This window comes from Borostomias antarcticus, assembly GCF_949987555.1.
Source record: "Borostomias antarcticus genome assembly, chromosome: 10".
Classification (NCBI taxonomy): Eukaryota; Metazoa; Chordata; class Actinopteri; order Stomiiformes; family Stomiidae; genus Borostomias; species Borostomias antarcticus.
The window spans coordinates 17,871,068-17,887,350 of NC_140243.1; the positions used below are offsets into that span (position 1 = coordinate 17,871,068).

A 16,283-nucleotide genomic window follows, 5' to 3' on the forward strand; every position below is an offset into this window, starting at 1 on the left:
ACATACACACACACAAACACACACACACGCATTTCATTCTAACTTTCTGTGCACAAGATATTTTCTGTTAAAAAACAATATTTCATTTGAACAAATGACTTATATTTAATGGGTAACTTGGATCAAACACCAGTTCGGTATTTGAACTAAGCTCTGTCAAAATCTTCTTGTCTTTGCTGGTTTGTTTTGGAATGGATTCTTTACAAACCAAAATATCCATTAGAATACATTTTTTCTCTACAACCACAAATGAGTTCCAGTGCCTTTCTTTTGTTTTACTCTTAAACAGACAAAGTTGAAAGGATCTTAATACTGTTCATGTTCACATACAACATATCTTCAAAAACTATATGCTTGCTACCTTTCATGATCACTGGGCAGACAAACAGTGACAAACCTTGTGATTAAAATCAGATGTATAAACTTCAGGGATTCTAATGGACTGAATGAGATCAATGGATTATTTTGGGGTCTCCCGATGGATTTCCTCCTCTTCAGTGTCTACCAAATTCAGACTGGGGTTTCATGATAGGTCGATGACAAAACAAATGTGGCTTGACATTAAACATTCGCCCACAATGTTCTCCCAAAGTGATTCAAAATGTCCTTCAGTGAAGGCTCCCAGTGGAACGACCCTCCACTTGACTCTTGAGTACCTCCAACTGGTCAAATCAGCAACGCTCTTTCCTCCGAGTTCGGTTTAAAGTTTGGTTTCCTCGTTTATCGCAGCAATCCTCCAGTTCTCTCAGAGCATCTTCTAGAATGCATAGCAGCATCATTCCTTTTTCTTCATCAGTTTGATATTGTCAGTCCCTGTCTACGAACGGCCAGTGCGGGTGGTTTCGGCCTGGTCTGTGTCCATCTGCGTCCCACCCTGTCCACGTGGAGGTGAACTAGGTGACAGTGCTGGGTCTGGATGTGAGGCTGGGGGCCGTGGTGGCCCGGTTCTGGCCCTTTCTCCTCCTGGCGCCTCCTTTTCCGCCGTCCTTTCCCTCGCGGCCCCGCCCTCTCCCCCCGTTCTCCTTGTCTCTCTTCCTCTGCTCCTCTCGTCGTTCTCCCTTACCCTTCCTGTCTGATTAAAGAAACAGAACGGGATGGATTTATTTAACAGATGTTTAAATACACAGTTTAAAAAGCATATTTGGCCACAACCATCATGTATCACATTGTTGGGGAATTAAACACAATAAAGTTTGAGGTTTTTTTTTCCATTGTGGTTCTCGTCTGTTACAGCAATGGTCTGCACAGGCAGGCCTCAAAGTACCAAAATACCGAATACATTCCCATATAAACACGTAAGACACTAGCAACACTTACAGTGTGACACAACAACACACATACAAAAGATAAACGACTGCTTCCCTTACTAAATTATTAAGTGGCTCAACACTGCTCCTTTAAAATGACTAGTTGTGACAATGTCTTTAATGTGTAATGGTACATTCACATTCTTAAAACTATTGGGGACAATATCTATTCCAAACAGCAACAACACATTTTACAAAAGTTCTAAACCTGACTCTGGCGTTATGAATCAAGTTGAACACCGTATTATTAGCCCAAAGCTTGACCTTACACTTGACTTTAGGAGGTTCCCAACATAGGGTGCTGTGGAACGAGAGTGGGAGACAAGGCCCTAGTGTTGAACTCCTGCTCCGATAGCAGCCCCCTCATAGGAGAGCACAGGCTAATCTGAGCCGAGCCTCGGACATGGGAGCGCAGGATCCAGAGCCATTCATAAATGCCACCATGACGCAACGCAGCGCCGCGACACGTCGACAGCCGACACACAGCAGTGCTCAGGGCACTGTAGCTAGGCCGGAAAATAATATTCAAGTCTTTGAGGAGCACAGCCCTGAAACGGACACGTCTTAACACTCGAAGAGACACCAGCTGATGGAACATTATAGTCCATATAAACACTGGGAGCTGGTCGAGATGAGCTCCTCTTTAAACAATTCCCCCTCTCTCCTGCTCTCTCTGTCTTACTCACTCTCTTTCTCTCACTCACTCACTCTCACACGCGCGCACGCACACACACACTCTGCTGCTGCTCTAGTGTCTGAACTCCAACCTGTCATACAATTTAAGTGCATAATTGCCCTCTAAATACAAACACAGAAGAGCTTTCCAGGCACTCTGGGAAAAAAAAAAAAAAAGTTCAACACTGTTGAAGAGGAGTTGTGTAGCGTACCTTACTATTGAATGAGTACCCATTGACATTATGTTGACATTGCTCTCTTTGATATAAATTGTACCAAACCACTACCAAAATGAGGTAAACATTTTAGAGTGCTAATGATGGTCTATATGCGGATCATGTGAAGAACAGTTGGTAAATGGAAATGGATGTTTGTGTCAGGTGTCAGACAGTGATTGTTTATGCAGGGCTGATGAGTACCAGATACGTTGAAGGATGTTTGCTATGAACTTTGTGTTGAGTCTTGGCGTTCCCTGGAAACAGAATCAACACTCGCCAAGGGCTGGACAGCATTCCCTAGGCGTTTGACAACAGGAGGCCTGATGGCGCCAATGTATTTGTCTACGGTTGTATGTGTACTAAACCTTTCCCTTTGTTCGCAATTGTACTGTAAAGTACATACAAGTTCAATATATCCCAAATACAACAGAAATGCATTTTGATAAACCAACCAAAAAAAATATTGTTTGGAAGCTCATACAGTATTATGAGCAAACAGACCCCTGAAACAAAATTAGTTTGAAATAGCATCCCTGTCATTTATTTAAGGTGGACCTGGCACCATCAGAGGAGCGTCGTTGCTTTCCCTCTGCTTGCCAAAGTCGACCCAACAGTAGTCCTGTCCTCTATCTGGGAGTACCTGAGGTTCCTTTTCAAATGGCACAGGGGCCAAAGTCATTAAAGCATGTCACTCTACAGTGTAGACATTAGACCCGTCCACATGGAGTGATGATGGCGTACGTGTACTGTCTGGATGTGATGTCCTGAATAAATAAACTTTTTGGGGGGAGTTATTTCCCCCAACAGAAAGAATGGAGTATATTTGGAGAGGTTTGTTTCTGTTTATAATGACAGGGTGAATGAGTTAAGTGCCCCTCCACAAGCTGAGAGCTGAGCCGGCTAATGTGGTCAATGTGTAAGGACTAAATGAGCTCTCTGACAAACCGCTGATGGTGAGGGGGGGGGGGGCTGGGGGGGCTTCCATCAGCTACGACACTCATGACTGCACTTCCACTCCATCCGAGCTAAACTCCGTTGCGTGACAAAGGCAACCATACGTTTAGCAAATTCTGTTTTCGTGCGAGCCCGTTTGAAAAGCCGAAGGAAAGAAGGGAGAGCGCAGCCAAATCAACACAAAGTGTGCGACCTGCAGACCAGTAAATCACTGTTGTTATACAAGCTCTGCCCCCCGTGTTTTAACAGCCGCCCCGTCGGCCAACTTCTGCGGACGGGGTTCGCATTCGCAGCCGCGCTAATTAAGCACACGGCGGTACGCCATAAGTGTTTGGTCATGATACCCATCACCTACCGTATGAGTTAATTCACTCGAGAAAAACATTAATTTCTGCACGCACTGGCTGGAGAGCATGTCAAACTGCCAGATACAGGAACAAGCCAGGAGTCATTTCATAAATCTCAATCTGACTCCTCACTTGCCATACCCAGTCATTCTTATATGGCATCTCATTTGTCCTCCTGACCCAACAGCACTAAATTTAGAGATTTAGCAGTCGGCACAGCACTTTTATGGGGTAGGCTAGTTTATAATATTTCACCGTTAATTGTTCTTCTGAATCCGTGGTGGAAATTCTTTCCAAACCATTCGATGCGTCACGCAGTGCAAATTTGTCTCTCATTTCCAAACAGCGTTGTCGCGCCCTGCCGGGTGTAGCCCCCTCCTTATTGAGGAATTACAAGCTGTCATTCTTCCAGCCTCTCTGTCTCTGGATAATTCTGCACGTAGTATTTCTGGGCAGACCCTAGTCTCCAAGAAGCTAATACTAGTGCTGGTGCAGGGCGCCTAAGCGTGCCACCCTCTAATAAAGTTTTGGAGGATTGCTTGTTTACAACTCGATAAACACTTGTAAAGAACTTTGGTTGGAACATTAAGCACTGCACATGACGTTGTAGCTAGGAGATTAAACTAGGGGGCATAGATATACTATACCCAGTAGTAAATAAACAGTTACCTTACCATAACAGGGATTTAAAACTTCTCTGCTCTTAATGGGTTTCTCACTACACCCACAATAGCCTCCCAATACTGGTCAACAAAGTTCTCCCTGGTTCATTTTATTACAACATCTTTAACCTTATTAAAAACAGATCAGCATAATCGTATCTGACCATATACAATAGGTTTTAATGTTTTCTCAGTTTCTCAGTCTCTTGACCAGAGATTCAAATCTTTTAATAGCTTAGACAACAAAAGCCCTGGTCAAAGAACGACCATGTGGCACAGACGAAGAGGTCAGCGCGGTCAGTGAAGAGGTGTGAAACATGCCAATAACCTCCATGTTACTGGGTACACATGTTGTTTTCTCTGTTCAGCAGCTGTAAAACATGCTATGATATGATATGCACTAGAGCAAACATGTCACAGCTGTGTACTGTAAGCCTCACGCCTCAGTAAGTTTCAAAACAAACAGTCCTCCGAGCTGCTCTGATCCAGGTCCATGGCACCCTCTCCTCATCTGCTTGCCTTGTTTGGGACACTGAGATTCTGTTGTCATGTTTAGCAGTCAGATATGCGGCGTCCTTCTATGATTTGAACAGAGCCAGAACTAATCAACATCCAGGAGTCAGGTTACATTTACTGTACCCTGGGGCTTTTGGTGTTGTGTAGCAGTTCCATTCATTCATCATTCATAATGGTGTCTGGGTTTATATTTGGTGAAGGGGCTTTCCAGTGGATATTTTGGGTCTATCAGACAAAGATTAACCATTGCATATCTTCACAAACGCATGTCAGCTCACTGCGCTGCAGTACTAATGAACCCTGCATAAACATGTATCCTTCGTCACGGTTCTCTCTCCCTCTCTATCTGCCTTCTCTGGTCCGCTCCCTTCCTATGGTGATGTGTGTGTTTGGGGTGTGAAGGCGTGCGTCAGTCCCCACCTCCTTTTCCGCAAGGGGTCCTCTGAACGACGCACTTCTGCGTCTCTGACTGCGGAGAGCAGGGTTGCAAGGCCAGCGGGATGGAGGGGGTCTCTGGGCTGGGGCCCTGGACGAGCTCTCGCACTCTGGTCTGTGTGCCTTTCTTGAAGCCACACGTTTTTTCGTTCTTCATACAGGGACCCCACGGGCTCCATTCGCCCAGCTCACATTCTGCGCGAGGGGGAGACACAGTACAGCGTCAGTACAAGCGCATATAGGTGTTCATCACACGCCGTAGGTCTCAACAGGTCTGGAGCAGCAGCGAGAAGGAAACGGTGCCAGTTAAACATAAACATGAACTCTTCGCCTCTCCAGCTGAGAGCTGATGGTTGTTCTCAACTGAACTTTAGCCCTGTGACATGCTGTTGTGCTTAAGTCATGGCTGTTTCCAATCCTGAAGAGAATTTCAGTATTTTTTTCCTTCTTTTATTGTACATATTTAGACTTTTTTGCACAGGTGTGGTGCAGAAACAAAATGACTAGAACACGATAATGATAGGAGGAGCTGGAATGAGTACTTGGTGAGGAGGGGACACCGTGGAGGTCCTCCCCTCATGAGCCAAGTAGCCTGAGGGAGCAGTGCTGACCCTCAGTGTCTCTATGTTTGCATACTTATGACTGAAATATTTTCTAAAGCAAGTTATAAAAGTCTTATCGGCCAGCAGGCCTCCATCCAAAGTCCACTTCTGACAAACAGAACATACAGTACTTGGCTAATGCGCGTTGATGTGTATTTAGTATGATACAGATGATGTGTAAGAGTGAGATGGCTATATGGGTCAAATATGCAACCCATGCCGGAGAGGCATTTACGACACAACATAAAAACAGAAGTGAAACTGGCCTGGAGTCGACAGTAAGTCCTGGGAGGTGAAAGGTCACTCACCTACACACTCCATGGTCCCATTGGTGGTGCTGAAGCCCTCAGGGCAGCTGAGGTGACACCGCCCTCTGTGTGAATACAAGCCCTCCTTACATTTTGTGCAAAAATTGCGATTGAAACACGCCTCACAATTGTCTATTCTACATTCTGAAAGGAAGAGGGGAAAGAAAACAGAACGTGAGTGGAGGTGGAGAGGAGATAACGAAAAGGTCAATAGAATGTTTTATCATATTCATATACAGAAGGACATGTATCTGTATCAACACACATTTGCAGACACTATCAGTCGTCCCTCTAGTGCAGTTTTACAGTATGTTAATAATAATAGTACCAAACCAACAAAGTAGTCAGTATAAATAGCTACTCTGTTGCTCCAAACCGGGATCCACTTTCCTCAGGGAGAACAAGAATGTTACTCGGTTTTTATTACCTATGAGAGATTTACTAGTGTAAAAACAATGAAAGCGACTATTAAGGAGATTTTTTCATGAATAACACCCGTCTCTTAAAAGCTTAGCACACCATCCTCGTATTTCTGAGAGTTGAATGAGTCCAGGCCAAGACTAAAGCACGTCAGTAGGATTTTAAGAGGGCTCCATGAACCTCTGCTTCATTAAAACCTCAGCTTCCCCAGTCAAACCTACATAAAATTGGGGGCGATTATGGGTATGAGATAAGGAAAACCTAGCACCTGCAGCATTACCAGAAAACCCTTAATCATATTTTTAAATAACATTGATCTATACCAGATCTGAGGAATGCTGTTGGTACCAAGCACCGTACAGAAGGACAAGGGTATAATGCATGTGGATGTCTTAGAATGGGAGAACAGTAGACATGAGGCCCCATTTGATGGCAGATACCCGTCTTTCACATTCCAGACATTATAGCCAGGAATGAGCTAGCATAAATCATCTTTGGGCTCTCTCTGGGAGCTCTTGATTTGTTGAATTGTCTGAGGAGAACCAGCAAGACCAAGGAACTGGTGGTGGACTTCAGAAGGAACAAGAGACCTCCAACCATCCAGGGGGAAGGAGTTGAGATGTTGGACTCATACAAGTTCCTGGGAGTGTACCGGAACAACAAACTGGACTGGGCTGACAACTAACACTGAAGCCCTCTACAGGAAGTGACAGGGCAGACTGGTCTTCCTTAGGAGGCCCAGGTCCTTTGATGTGTGTAGCAGGCTACTGAGGATGTTCTACCAGTCTGTTGTAGCCAGAACACTGTTCTTTGCCATCGCCGGATGGGGAGGTGGCATCAAGGCTGGGGAGTCAAACAAGCTGGTGAGGAGGGCCGGCTCTGTCCTGGGGCAACAGCTGGACAGCCTGGAGGCTGTGATGGAGAGGAGGGACAAACTTAAGTCTATCCTAGACAACCCCTCCCATCCTCTCCATGACGAGCTATGGCAGATGGGGGGGAGCACCTTCAGCCACAGGCTCATCCCACCTTGGAGCAATACAGAATGGTTCAGACGCTCCTTTGTGCCAGCGGCCATCAGACAGTGTTGTGAACGTGTGCATGCGTGTACTGTATGTATGGTTGCATGTATGTATGTATTTGAGTATGAATGTATGTATATGTGTGTATATATGTTTGAGTATTACTATACAAATGAGTGTTATTATACATATGTCTACTGTATACAGACTGTATGTATGTACAGTACTGCATCTTGTAATTTGCTACTGTACACTGTACACTATGCAACACTGCTACTGTACCTTTTCCACTGCTGAAACCCCAAAATGTTCCCACAGGGATTATCAAAGTATATCTTATATTTTTGACAACTTAATTTGACATTAATGAAGGTTGGGACGATTACTTGCTGTCAACCATTTACAAAATGTATCCCTAATGTAAGACAAATGTTGTTGACAGGACATCTTGGAATGACTCAGATGGTGGCAGTTGATTGGATAATTATAGGAGGTTAGCCGCAGAAGATCTTAAATAGGAAGTTGAAGAGCAAAAACGGCATGCTCTGCAAGATCTACGGATCATACATTTCAATTATAATACAGTAGGAACGGTTCAATTAAGCACAAGTGACCATAACACATGATTGGTTCGGGGGAAGGAGGTGAACTTAACATTTTATTTGGCTCCAAAATGAACTCTTTGTCAGTTGGCACAATACACTGTTCTGGGCCTCCAGGCAGGCTGCAATACTTTGTGTACGAATAAGTGTATGCCGATATTAGTTGATAGCTCTCTTACTCCTCATGTCTGCTGTAAGTCTCTACATCCCGCTTATTCGTTCAAATGAGGAACAAAAGAGACAGTTTGTTCTGATTTACAGCAGTTTCCTGCTCAGGTGCCATTTAGACAGTTGTAGACATTCCGGGAGGGGCTGTGTAAATCCGAATGGTATCTAATCTTCTTCTCAATATAAGGGCTGTAAAATACAGAGGTTAAAGGAAAGGGCAACTGTCAAGTGCTGCTAACTACTCAGGGGGTGGATGGAGAGGACAGAGACTTCTGGGGGTAAAAAATATGAATATGATTTTTAAATATATATTTAAAAATGAAACCTTTTGTCTTCAGTCTCCAAATAGACCAATTGGTACTACATAATCTACATTATGACTTGAGATGACCTGATTGGAGTACACCTGACAGAGACATCTGAAATGTATTACCTGATGCATCATGGGATATCAAACAAGACATCACGCATACAAAAAACAAGCAGAAAGTTCCTGCTGTAATTAAATATAATACAAACTGAAGAGCTCTCTAATTGCCTAGCAAAATGTTGATATTGCCCACAAAAAAAAGCCACTGATTTAACTTACTGTACCACTGGAAAGGGCTGTTGAGCTATTTTATAATAGCTTTAGGATTCTCTTTCATCAATAAATTTAACTTGACTCTTTATTACAAAATTATCTTTGATAGCTAGATGAGGCTGTCTGGGACCTTGGACGTTGGATAACCCAGTTGGATAAGAAATAGAATACTTGATTTTGGCTGTTACGAGGGAGAGGTTTACATTGGATATCTAAATAGTGAAGCAAAAAGGACAAAAAGACTGTGAGCTGGCATGAACCCTGTACTTGAGAGCCAAAACCAAAAAAAAACATAAACATCCTTGCAAAAACAGACAAACACGAGCGCATTAGAAATGTTTTTGTTTGGATTTTCTTCCAATCCTGTTTTCCGCCCACAAGTAAGAGAAACCAGATTTGGAGGCAGGCTGTTGGCACCCCTGGGCCAGAAACACAGGGTTTGTGCCACCTCTAAAATGGAAGTTTTATAAACAGTGCATATGCACACTGAAGATGTATCACCTTTCCTCACTGTCTGAACCCAACCCCTGAAGCCATCCTCCAGTTAAGTCTACTAGCTTATCTCCAGCTTGACATTTGGTGACATCCACTATTTGGTGGTCCTTTGTGTGTTTTATATCATCACTGAGCCCCTCCTGTCCCCTACTGTAGTTACATAATGCATCCATAATCCTAGGGCACGGCAACACAGACTTACTTTTTGAGTGGTGAGTGACATTCCTTACTAACCTGTGCCCATCTCATTATGGGCTTAAAGTAAACCAACACTCTTAAAATTGTGGTTACTTCCTTTCCTCTGTCACCTCTAATAGTTCTGAACATCAGGAGGTTACTGATGTTAGGGAGTCAGGGTTTTTCCTGGCTCAGAATGGGTCTTTGGGGGGTGATGCGCACACAATTTTGGGGGAAACCTCAGTTTTATGCCGAGTAGCCTACCAGCATACAGTATATAGGCCTATATTCTTCGCCGTCGTTCTGACTGAGCTCACTTTTCACAGTCGCAGGAAATCTCCCGACATGACACAAAATGGATAAGATACTGATAATCTGTCTATTAATTATCTTGATTACTAGTGGTCCAAACCATGGACAATGCAAGAAAGAGGGATGGGCTGCACTTGAAACAAGCTATCAAACACATTTGGAGAGGATTTGAATTGCTATTTTTATTCTCAATGTTTAGCATTTTGGCACTGGTGATTTTCCTTTGGCTCTGGCTAAAATCTCTTTGGGGGGGGCGCCAGAAAATCTCTATGTAGGAAAAACCCTGGGAGTGCTGCTTTATACCGGAAAACAGCAACAACAACAAAACAAAAAACTCACGGATGCATATATTGGTGTCGGGGTTTCTCATGCCGTAATATCCCATGGGGCAGGAGGCGAGACACACTCCTATCTGACGGATGTCGTTTCGCTCCAGGAGCATGAAGAGCCTGGGCCTACATTTAAAACAGCCGTTGTATTCAGAGCAGCGTTCACATCCACTGGAGCAAGATGGCGGCCCCTCAGTGCTAACTGTGGAAAAGATAAGAAGGGAGAGACAGAAAGAGAGAGAGGGGGGGGGCATAACCATTACAAACCAGCATGAGGCACTGTCAACACAAATTGTATACATCTTTACCCTGATATCAAAGTTTATAGAGAAAATAAAGAGCACGTTAGCTTCTGTAGTGTCTGTGAGAAAACCATGGTACTTTGTATTTGTTGCAGCACACAGGCATAAACCTGGTAGCACTTTATCTCAGAGCTAGAGGGGTTAATGTTTGCTAATCTAACCAGGGGGCATGCAAAACATCTTTGTTTGAACTGTTCTGTTTACTCGAAACTGCTTGCCGGTGATCCTAAACAGATTTTGGTCGGAGAAGCCTGGGTGTTTTGGAATGATAGTCCGCGGAGGTGTATTCCAAATCAAGCGGTGATATCACTCTTGGTTGACACCGGGGGTGGTGTTGTGGGGGGAAGGGGGGTCGGGGGGGGGGGGGGGGGTCAACCAAGACCAAGCGTGAATAGGGAACCAGGAACTTGCCAATTATCAGTGAGCGTGGCCGACATGCTCGCAAAGCTTTTCCCAATGCTTCTGTACAAAGGAGCCCTAAAAATATGCAACACACACAAGAATGAGCCCCGAAGCTCAGCGGATCAACTCGCTGACCCACAAAACTCTGGAAAGATGCCACATCCGAATTAACACGTATCCCTCATGTAGGACCATGATCATGCTGTCTATCCCTATTTCCTCGTGTCCCAAAGAAGTCCAAGACTCGGCAGCCAGTCAGTACTTTAAATTATTGCTTGGAAAAGTGTGTCAAAGTGCACATCCTGTTTCTAGGGGCCGTTTGGTGCCGAAACTCTGGTCACTGGATTTACAGTCCTAGTGGTATTAGCCCTAAATATAGGCTATACACACTCACACAGCAATCAATCTGCCTGCCTGTCTCATCCAGATAAGTCGGACGGTAAAAGCATTAAAAATGTGAATCGATCACACAAACTCGTGAGTCATGGTAACCTCACGGCAGAGATGCAGCTGGGTACGGCCGTTACTGACAGGCTTTTATCTCGGGTTATAGTGATAAAAATACACATTGCACTGTGTATAATAAACCGTGTAATATTTAACCCAGGGAGAGGGTGTGCGAGCGCGCTGGTTTGGATTTGGCGGATTCGTTTGGGAAAGCGGTGTTGTAACGGTTTGTAACCCCCCTGCTGATAGTGGTGATGCTGAAGCATGAGAGGCAATAATAGTGTCTCTCTCCTGGATGGGATGTTCTCTGCATTCCTCCGCATTCTCTTCGAGAGCATGGAGAGGCGGGAAGCCCTTACAGCAGGAGAATATATTTCCATAGAGAAATATAAAAGCAGTGCAGGACAGACCACCGTGCACATACAGTAAAGATACTTTTGAATTCAGTACCGGCGCTCTAAGACACGCTATGACTTTCAATTAGTATCAGTAGCCTTGCTGGTCACAGGTGCAACCATTGCATAAAAGCCCATACTCCCAGTCTTATATTGTGGCTTAGCTTCCCTAGAGGGCGCTCTAGTATACCATACTCAACCTAAGGGCTTCTGCAAGGCAAAGACCCTTCACACAATATCAACATTTAGGAATAACGGCCACTGATATTCCCTGCTGAAAATTAGAGAATTGATGCATCATAGAAGCCATTAGTCATTTCTAACAAGGTGCAGGTGCCATAAAAAAAAACATGTTGAGAAACATCAATCTCTGAAGCCAGTCTAGATTTACTAACTTCCTTTCCTGCCGGCATGCCTGGTTCTCAGAGAGGGTTGAACCTGGCGGCCCCTGAAAGCTTGTTTGTGGAGAAGACATTACCAGGGATAAGAGCTTTGGATTGGACACTACCTACAGTACATTACCTACTATACCTTCCTACCTACCCACCCACCCACCTACCAACTGACTGAGACTCTCACTAGTTTCACACTTAATAGGCTGAGAGTGGACCTGGGTCAAAATAGTATTTGAAATAAAAATTTCAGTTAATTATCTGTGCTTAATAGTTTTTGCCCAGCACAATAGAACTAACGGACTGTTCCCAAAAACTAAAATAAAACACCCACCTGACACTCCAGGCAGATTCAAGCAAGAATTTCAGTAATTTTTAGGATTTCAAATGTTATTTTGACCCAGGTCTGCAAATCTATTTATCAGCCTACTTCAGGCTGAGAGTGAGCATTGTCTTTGTTTTGCGTGGGGTCAGAACACTGCTAATAACACCAGAAGTCACATGGCCCAAACAAGAACTTGAGGAGAGTAAGCTGCTCAGTCCACTACGTGCCCACAGAGCCAGGCACCAAGAGCAGTGCCACCAAATCAGGCTCCACTATGCAGGGACTTCTAAAACCCTACTCTAAACATATATTATATAACTTCCTTATAACCCAAACTTAAAACCCATAAAAGCATAAACCACAGAAACATCATCATCAAAAAGGAAGACAGTTGAGTCAATTCAGAGGAAGCTGTACAGCGACCAGAACCTTTTTTTTACAAAACAAATGACAAGAACGGAGAACATAAACAAAAATGTAATCTCAACCGTGGCCGTTAAATGTGAGGAAAAAACTAGGGTCAGAGAGGCACACTGCGGAATAAGGAGGCCAAGAGAGCCAGAGTGAAAGAGAGGAGAGAAGGATCCATAGGGGGAAGAGGGGGGGGGGGACTCACTCCGTCTCTGCCTCCTTCCCTTGGAGAGCTTGAGGCCGTCGCCGTGACCCATGGAGCCGAGGAAGACCATAGCCAGCGCCACCAGTCCCAGCTGCATAGTCCCTGCTGCCCGGCCGCGCGGGGTCCCCCCAGCAGGCAGATGGGTCAGGCAGGGGGGCCCCCTTCCACTCTGGGACAGGTGGGTCACTGCTGCTACCTCTGCCGCAGCCGCTGCCTTCTGCCTGCTGCTCCCCTGTGTTCCCTCTGCTCCCTGCCTCTCTCTCTCTCTTTCTATCTCTCTCTCTTTTCTGTTACTCACTCTGTAGCTCTCTCTCTCTCTCTCTACTGGCTGCTGCGTCCGCAACTCCCTTCAGCGGAGGACGATGGCGCAGCTGCAAGTCCAAACATGCCCGGGGCACGAGCCATAACGCAGCACGGTGACAGTGGGGCTTGTGGCGGTGGGAAAGGGGAGGGAGGGGGGAGGGGGGGCGGGCGGGTCGGGGGTGGGGTCGATGGGAGGTGAGGGCGGCGGCGGTAGCGAGCGTGGGGTCAGACGACGCGTAGAGCCGGACGGCGGACGAGAGGAGAGGAGCGGAGGAGGAGAGGAGAGCGTGGCGCCTCCGTCGGTTCAACCCATGAAGCTCGTCGCGGGAAGGCGGGGGAGCAGGCGGCCGGCCGGGGAACACCGGGGGAACGTTGGCTGGGAGTGAGAGCCCTGGAGCCCAGGGGCATGCGTCTTATTAGGGGAGCGCAGAGGATGCGCTAGAGGGAGGGCCGGGAGGGAGAGGAGAGGGAGGTCGAGTAAAAAAAAATGTGTTGGAGAAAAGGTTCTGGACGACTCCTACGCGTGATAACACATCAGTCTGTGCCAGGACCTGCTGGGGAGAGAGAAGGGGGAGGGAGGGAGAGAGAGAAGGAAAGAGGGAAAAAACAGAGACATGAGCTCTAAAACACAAAGCCATTAAGTTGACATGTCAAATTAAAATCCAGTTATTGGCCTGAAAGACTGAAACGGTTTTGAAACATGAATGAAATTATACACCATAAAAAGGAATAGATACAGTATACTGTATATACTGAATACATATACCACACAGGACTGTTTGACTTGTTAATGCCAAACAATATTGAGACAAGTTTGTATGATGCACATCATCATCCGATCTGTCATTTCAAGTCATTCAAAATCTGTGGTGAATAATGTAAAACACCAGCAGCCATAGCCACAAGGAAACAAAATGCCACAAATAGTTTTTTGGTTGCAACTCTTCAATTTGCATTTTAGATAGATTGATGTTTACTTTATTCTTCCACAAAAATAAAGAAAACAAACTGGTCAACTCTCTCCGGACCAGAGAAACACATGGAAGGAATCACATTGAACGATAATATATTTGCTGCTGAGATATTTTTCAGATAAATTGTCAAACTTTATTTACATATATGGTGTGTGGAAGACTGTAACTTGGAACATGAGCAACACAAGGTCCTTCCTTACGGGCAACACGGCAGAACATGGCCATATTTGGGTGTTGGACTTGTGGCTTCTGAATCATACTGAACACCATTTGGTAGCTTCTGACATTTCAGAAAAGCACTGTGATGTGCTTTATGTAGGCGTTAATCAAATGACCAAAGATGTCTGACATCTCCCATAACCACACAAACATGCCAGGCATTTGACCTTAAACACAAGATGCTCTGTGAGAATCCAGATGAATCCAAAAAGGATCATGAAACAAAACTGGAATGAAAAATAGCAGGGAATTCATTCACTTTGCACACATCATTAACCACAGCACAAAATGAATCCAGATTGATTGCTTGTGCGGATGATATCAACCAGACAACCTCTCTGAAATGAGGCGGAAAATACAGTTTATTTTGTGAGGGAATAGGGGCCCCATGTGCAGAAGTGTCTTGCTCTATTGTGAAACAATATTAATGTGAGCTTGGACAGTACTTAATTACAGGGTCTCGTTCATCATCTCCATTAGGAGCATATCTCAGAGGAGAGGCTCTCAGAGTTTAACGGCTAGATGGCCGTCTGGCACTACTCTGCTATGGCCAGCTACAGTAGTGCAACAAGTCTAAAGAGTGACCACACACACACACACACACACACACATCGTCATTCAAATGTGACACACATTCATAGTATACAGTACACATGCTATACAGTGTATAGTACATTTGCATGCATGAAACACAACTGAAACACAATCCATCAACTTCTAACTCACTTCCCTGACACATCCCCAAAATCTCCCCAAAATCTCCATCAACATGATTTACCAGATAACAAATAGAACGAGTGGATTGTTTTATCTTATCCAATAAAACACTCACACACTCTCCTAGTCCCAGGGCTGTGCCGGGAACTGTTACGGGACGTTTATTTGCCTTTGGAGGTGAAAATGAGACCACATTTCTTCAACACCTTCATCTATATTTACCGGCAAGAGCCAAAAATGTGGAGTGCCTGTCTTCTGCAGCACCTGTCAGGATTGTTAACGTAGAGGGAACCTGAGAAAGTGCGTGAGAGTAAAGCGACATGCCGTGGCCCCCGACCAGGGGAACGAACCAACACAAGCTTTTCAGGGCTGAGTCACTCAGGAGACACTTTCTCCACCTCCCACTTCTCCCAACCTGCCAAAGGGCCCACCTGCTACCCAAATCCATCCGCGTCTGCTCTCACGGCACGGACGCGAACGACACGATCAAGCTGTGGTCTGACAGAGAGAGAAAGCCATGGGAGGAGAAAAGGGGGAGAGTGAAAGGGAGGGGATGGGATAAGTGGAGTGCCAGCGATACAAAAGTGATGTGGACAGAGGATAGGAGCGAAGCAAGACTCAAGACTCACCTGATCTTCCCTTCTACTGTCATTAGTTTGTTACTGTGGACACTAGATCGTCTGATTGACCACGGTGGAACCTCTGGATGCTTTGAGGGTTTGCTCCCTCATCCATTAAACAGGCACAAGCACTGTGTCCCGTTCCTAACCATTGGCTCCATTCACCTGAACCACCAAATGAAACTCTCACCCCCTCATCAAATAGTCAGGAGATTAAATTGCCCGCTTTGTAAGTCTGTTTGATTTATCAATTATTCAGGCAGGTTGCAGTGAAAGGGAGCTCCCACTCTGGGAATTTGTTGAACCTGAGAAGGTGCCACAACTCCGATCTTGCAAACCTGGCCTGCCCATGAACCCGTCCCGATGCTGCCGGGGTATTTTTTGTCGGTGCCGGGATGTGAGCCGAATGAAGTTTGATAGTGATTGTGTATAACTCGAGCTA

At 45.2% G+C, this 16,283-nt stretch overlaps 1 protein-coding gene across 1 annotated transcript; it reads right to left on the bottom strand.

The window, feature by feature from the left end:
- Positions 1-893: 893 nt before the first annotated feature.
- Positions 894-13,105, bottom strand: rspo1 (R-spondin 1; the record flags this gene model as incomplete). Its single annotated transcript, XM_084444550.1, has 5 exons — positions 894-1,072; positions 5,100-5,309; positions 6,025-6,168; positions 10,140-10,331; positions 13,009-13,105. The coding sequence occupies 5 exons, from the start codon at positions 13,103-13,105 to the stop codon at positions 894-896; spliced, it is 822 nt and encodes a 273-aa protein (XP_084300676.1).
- Positions 13,106-16,283: the final 3,178 nt, after the last annotated feature.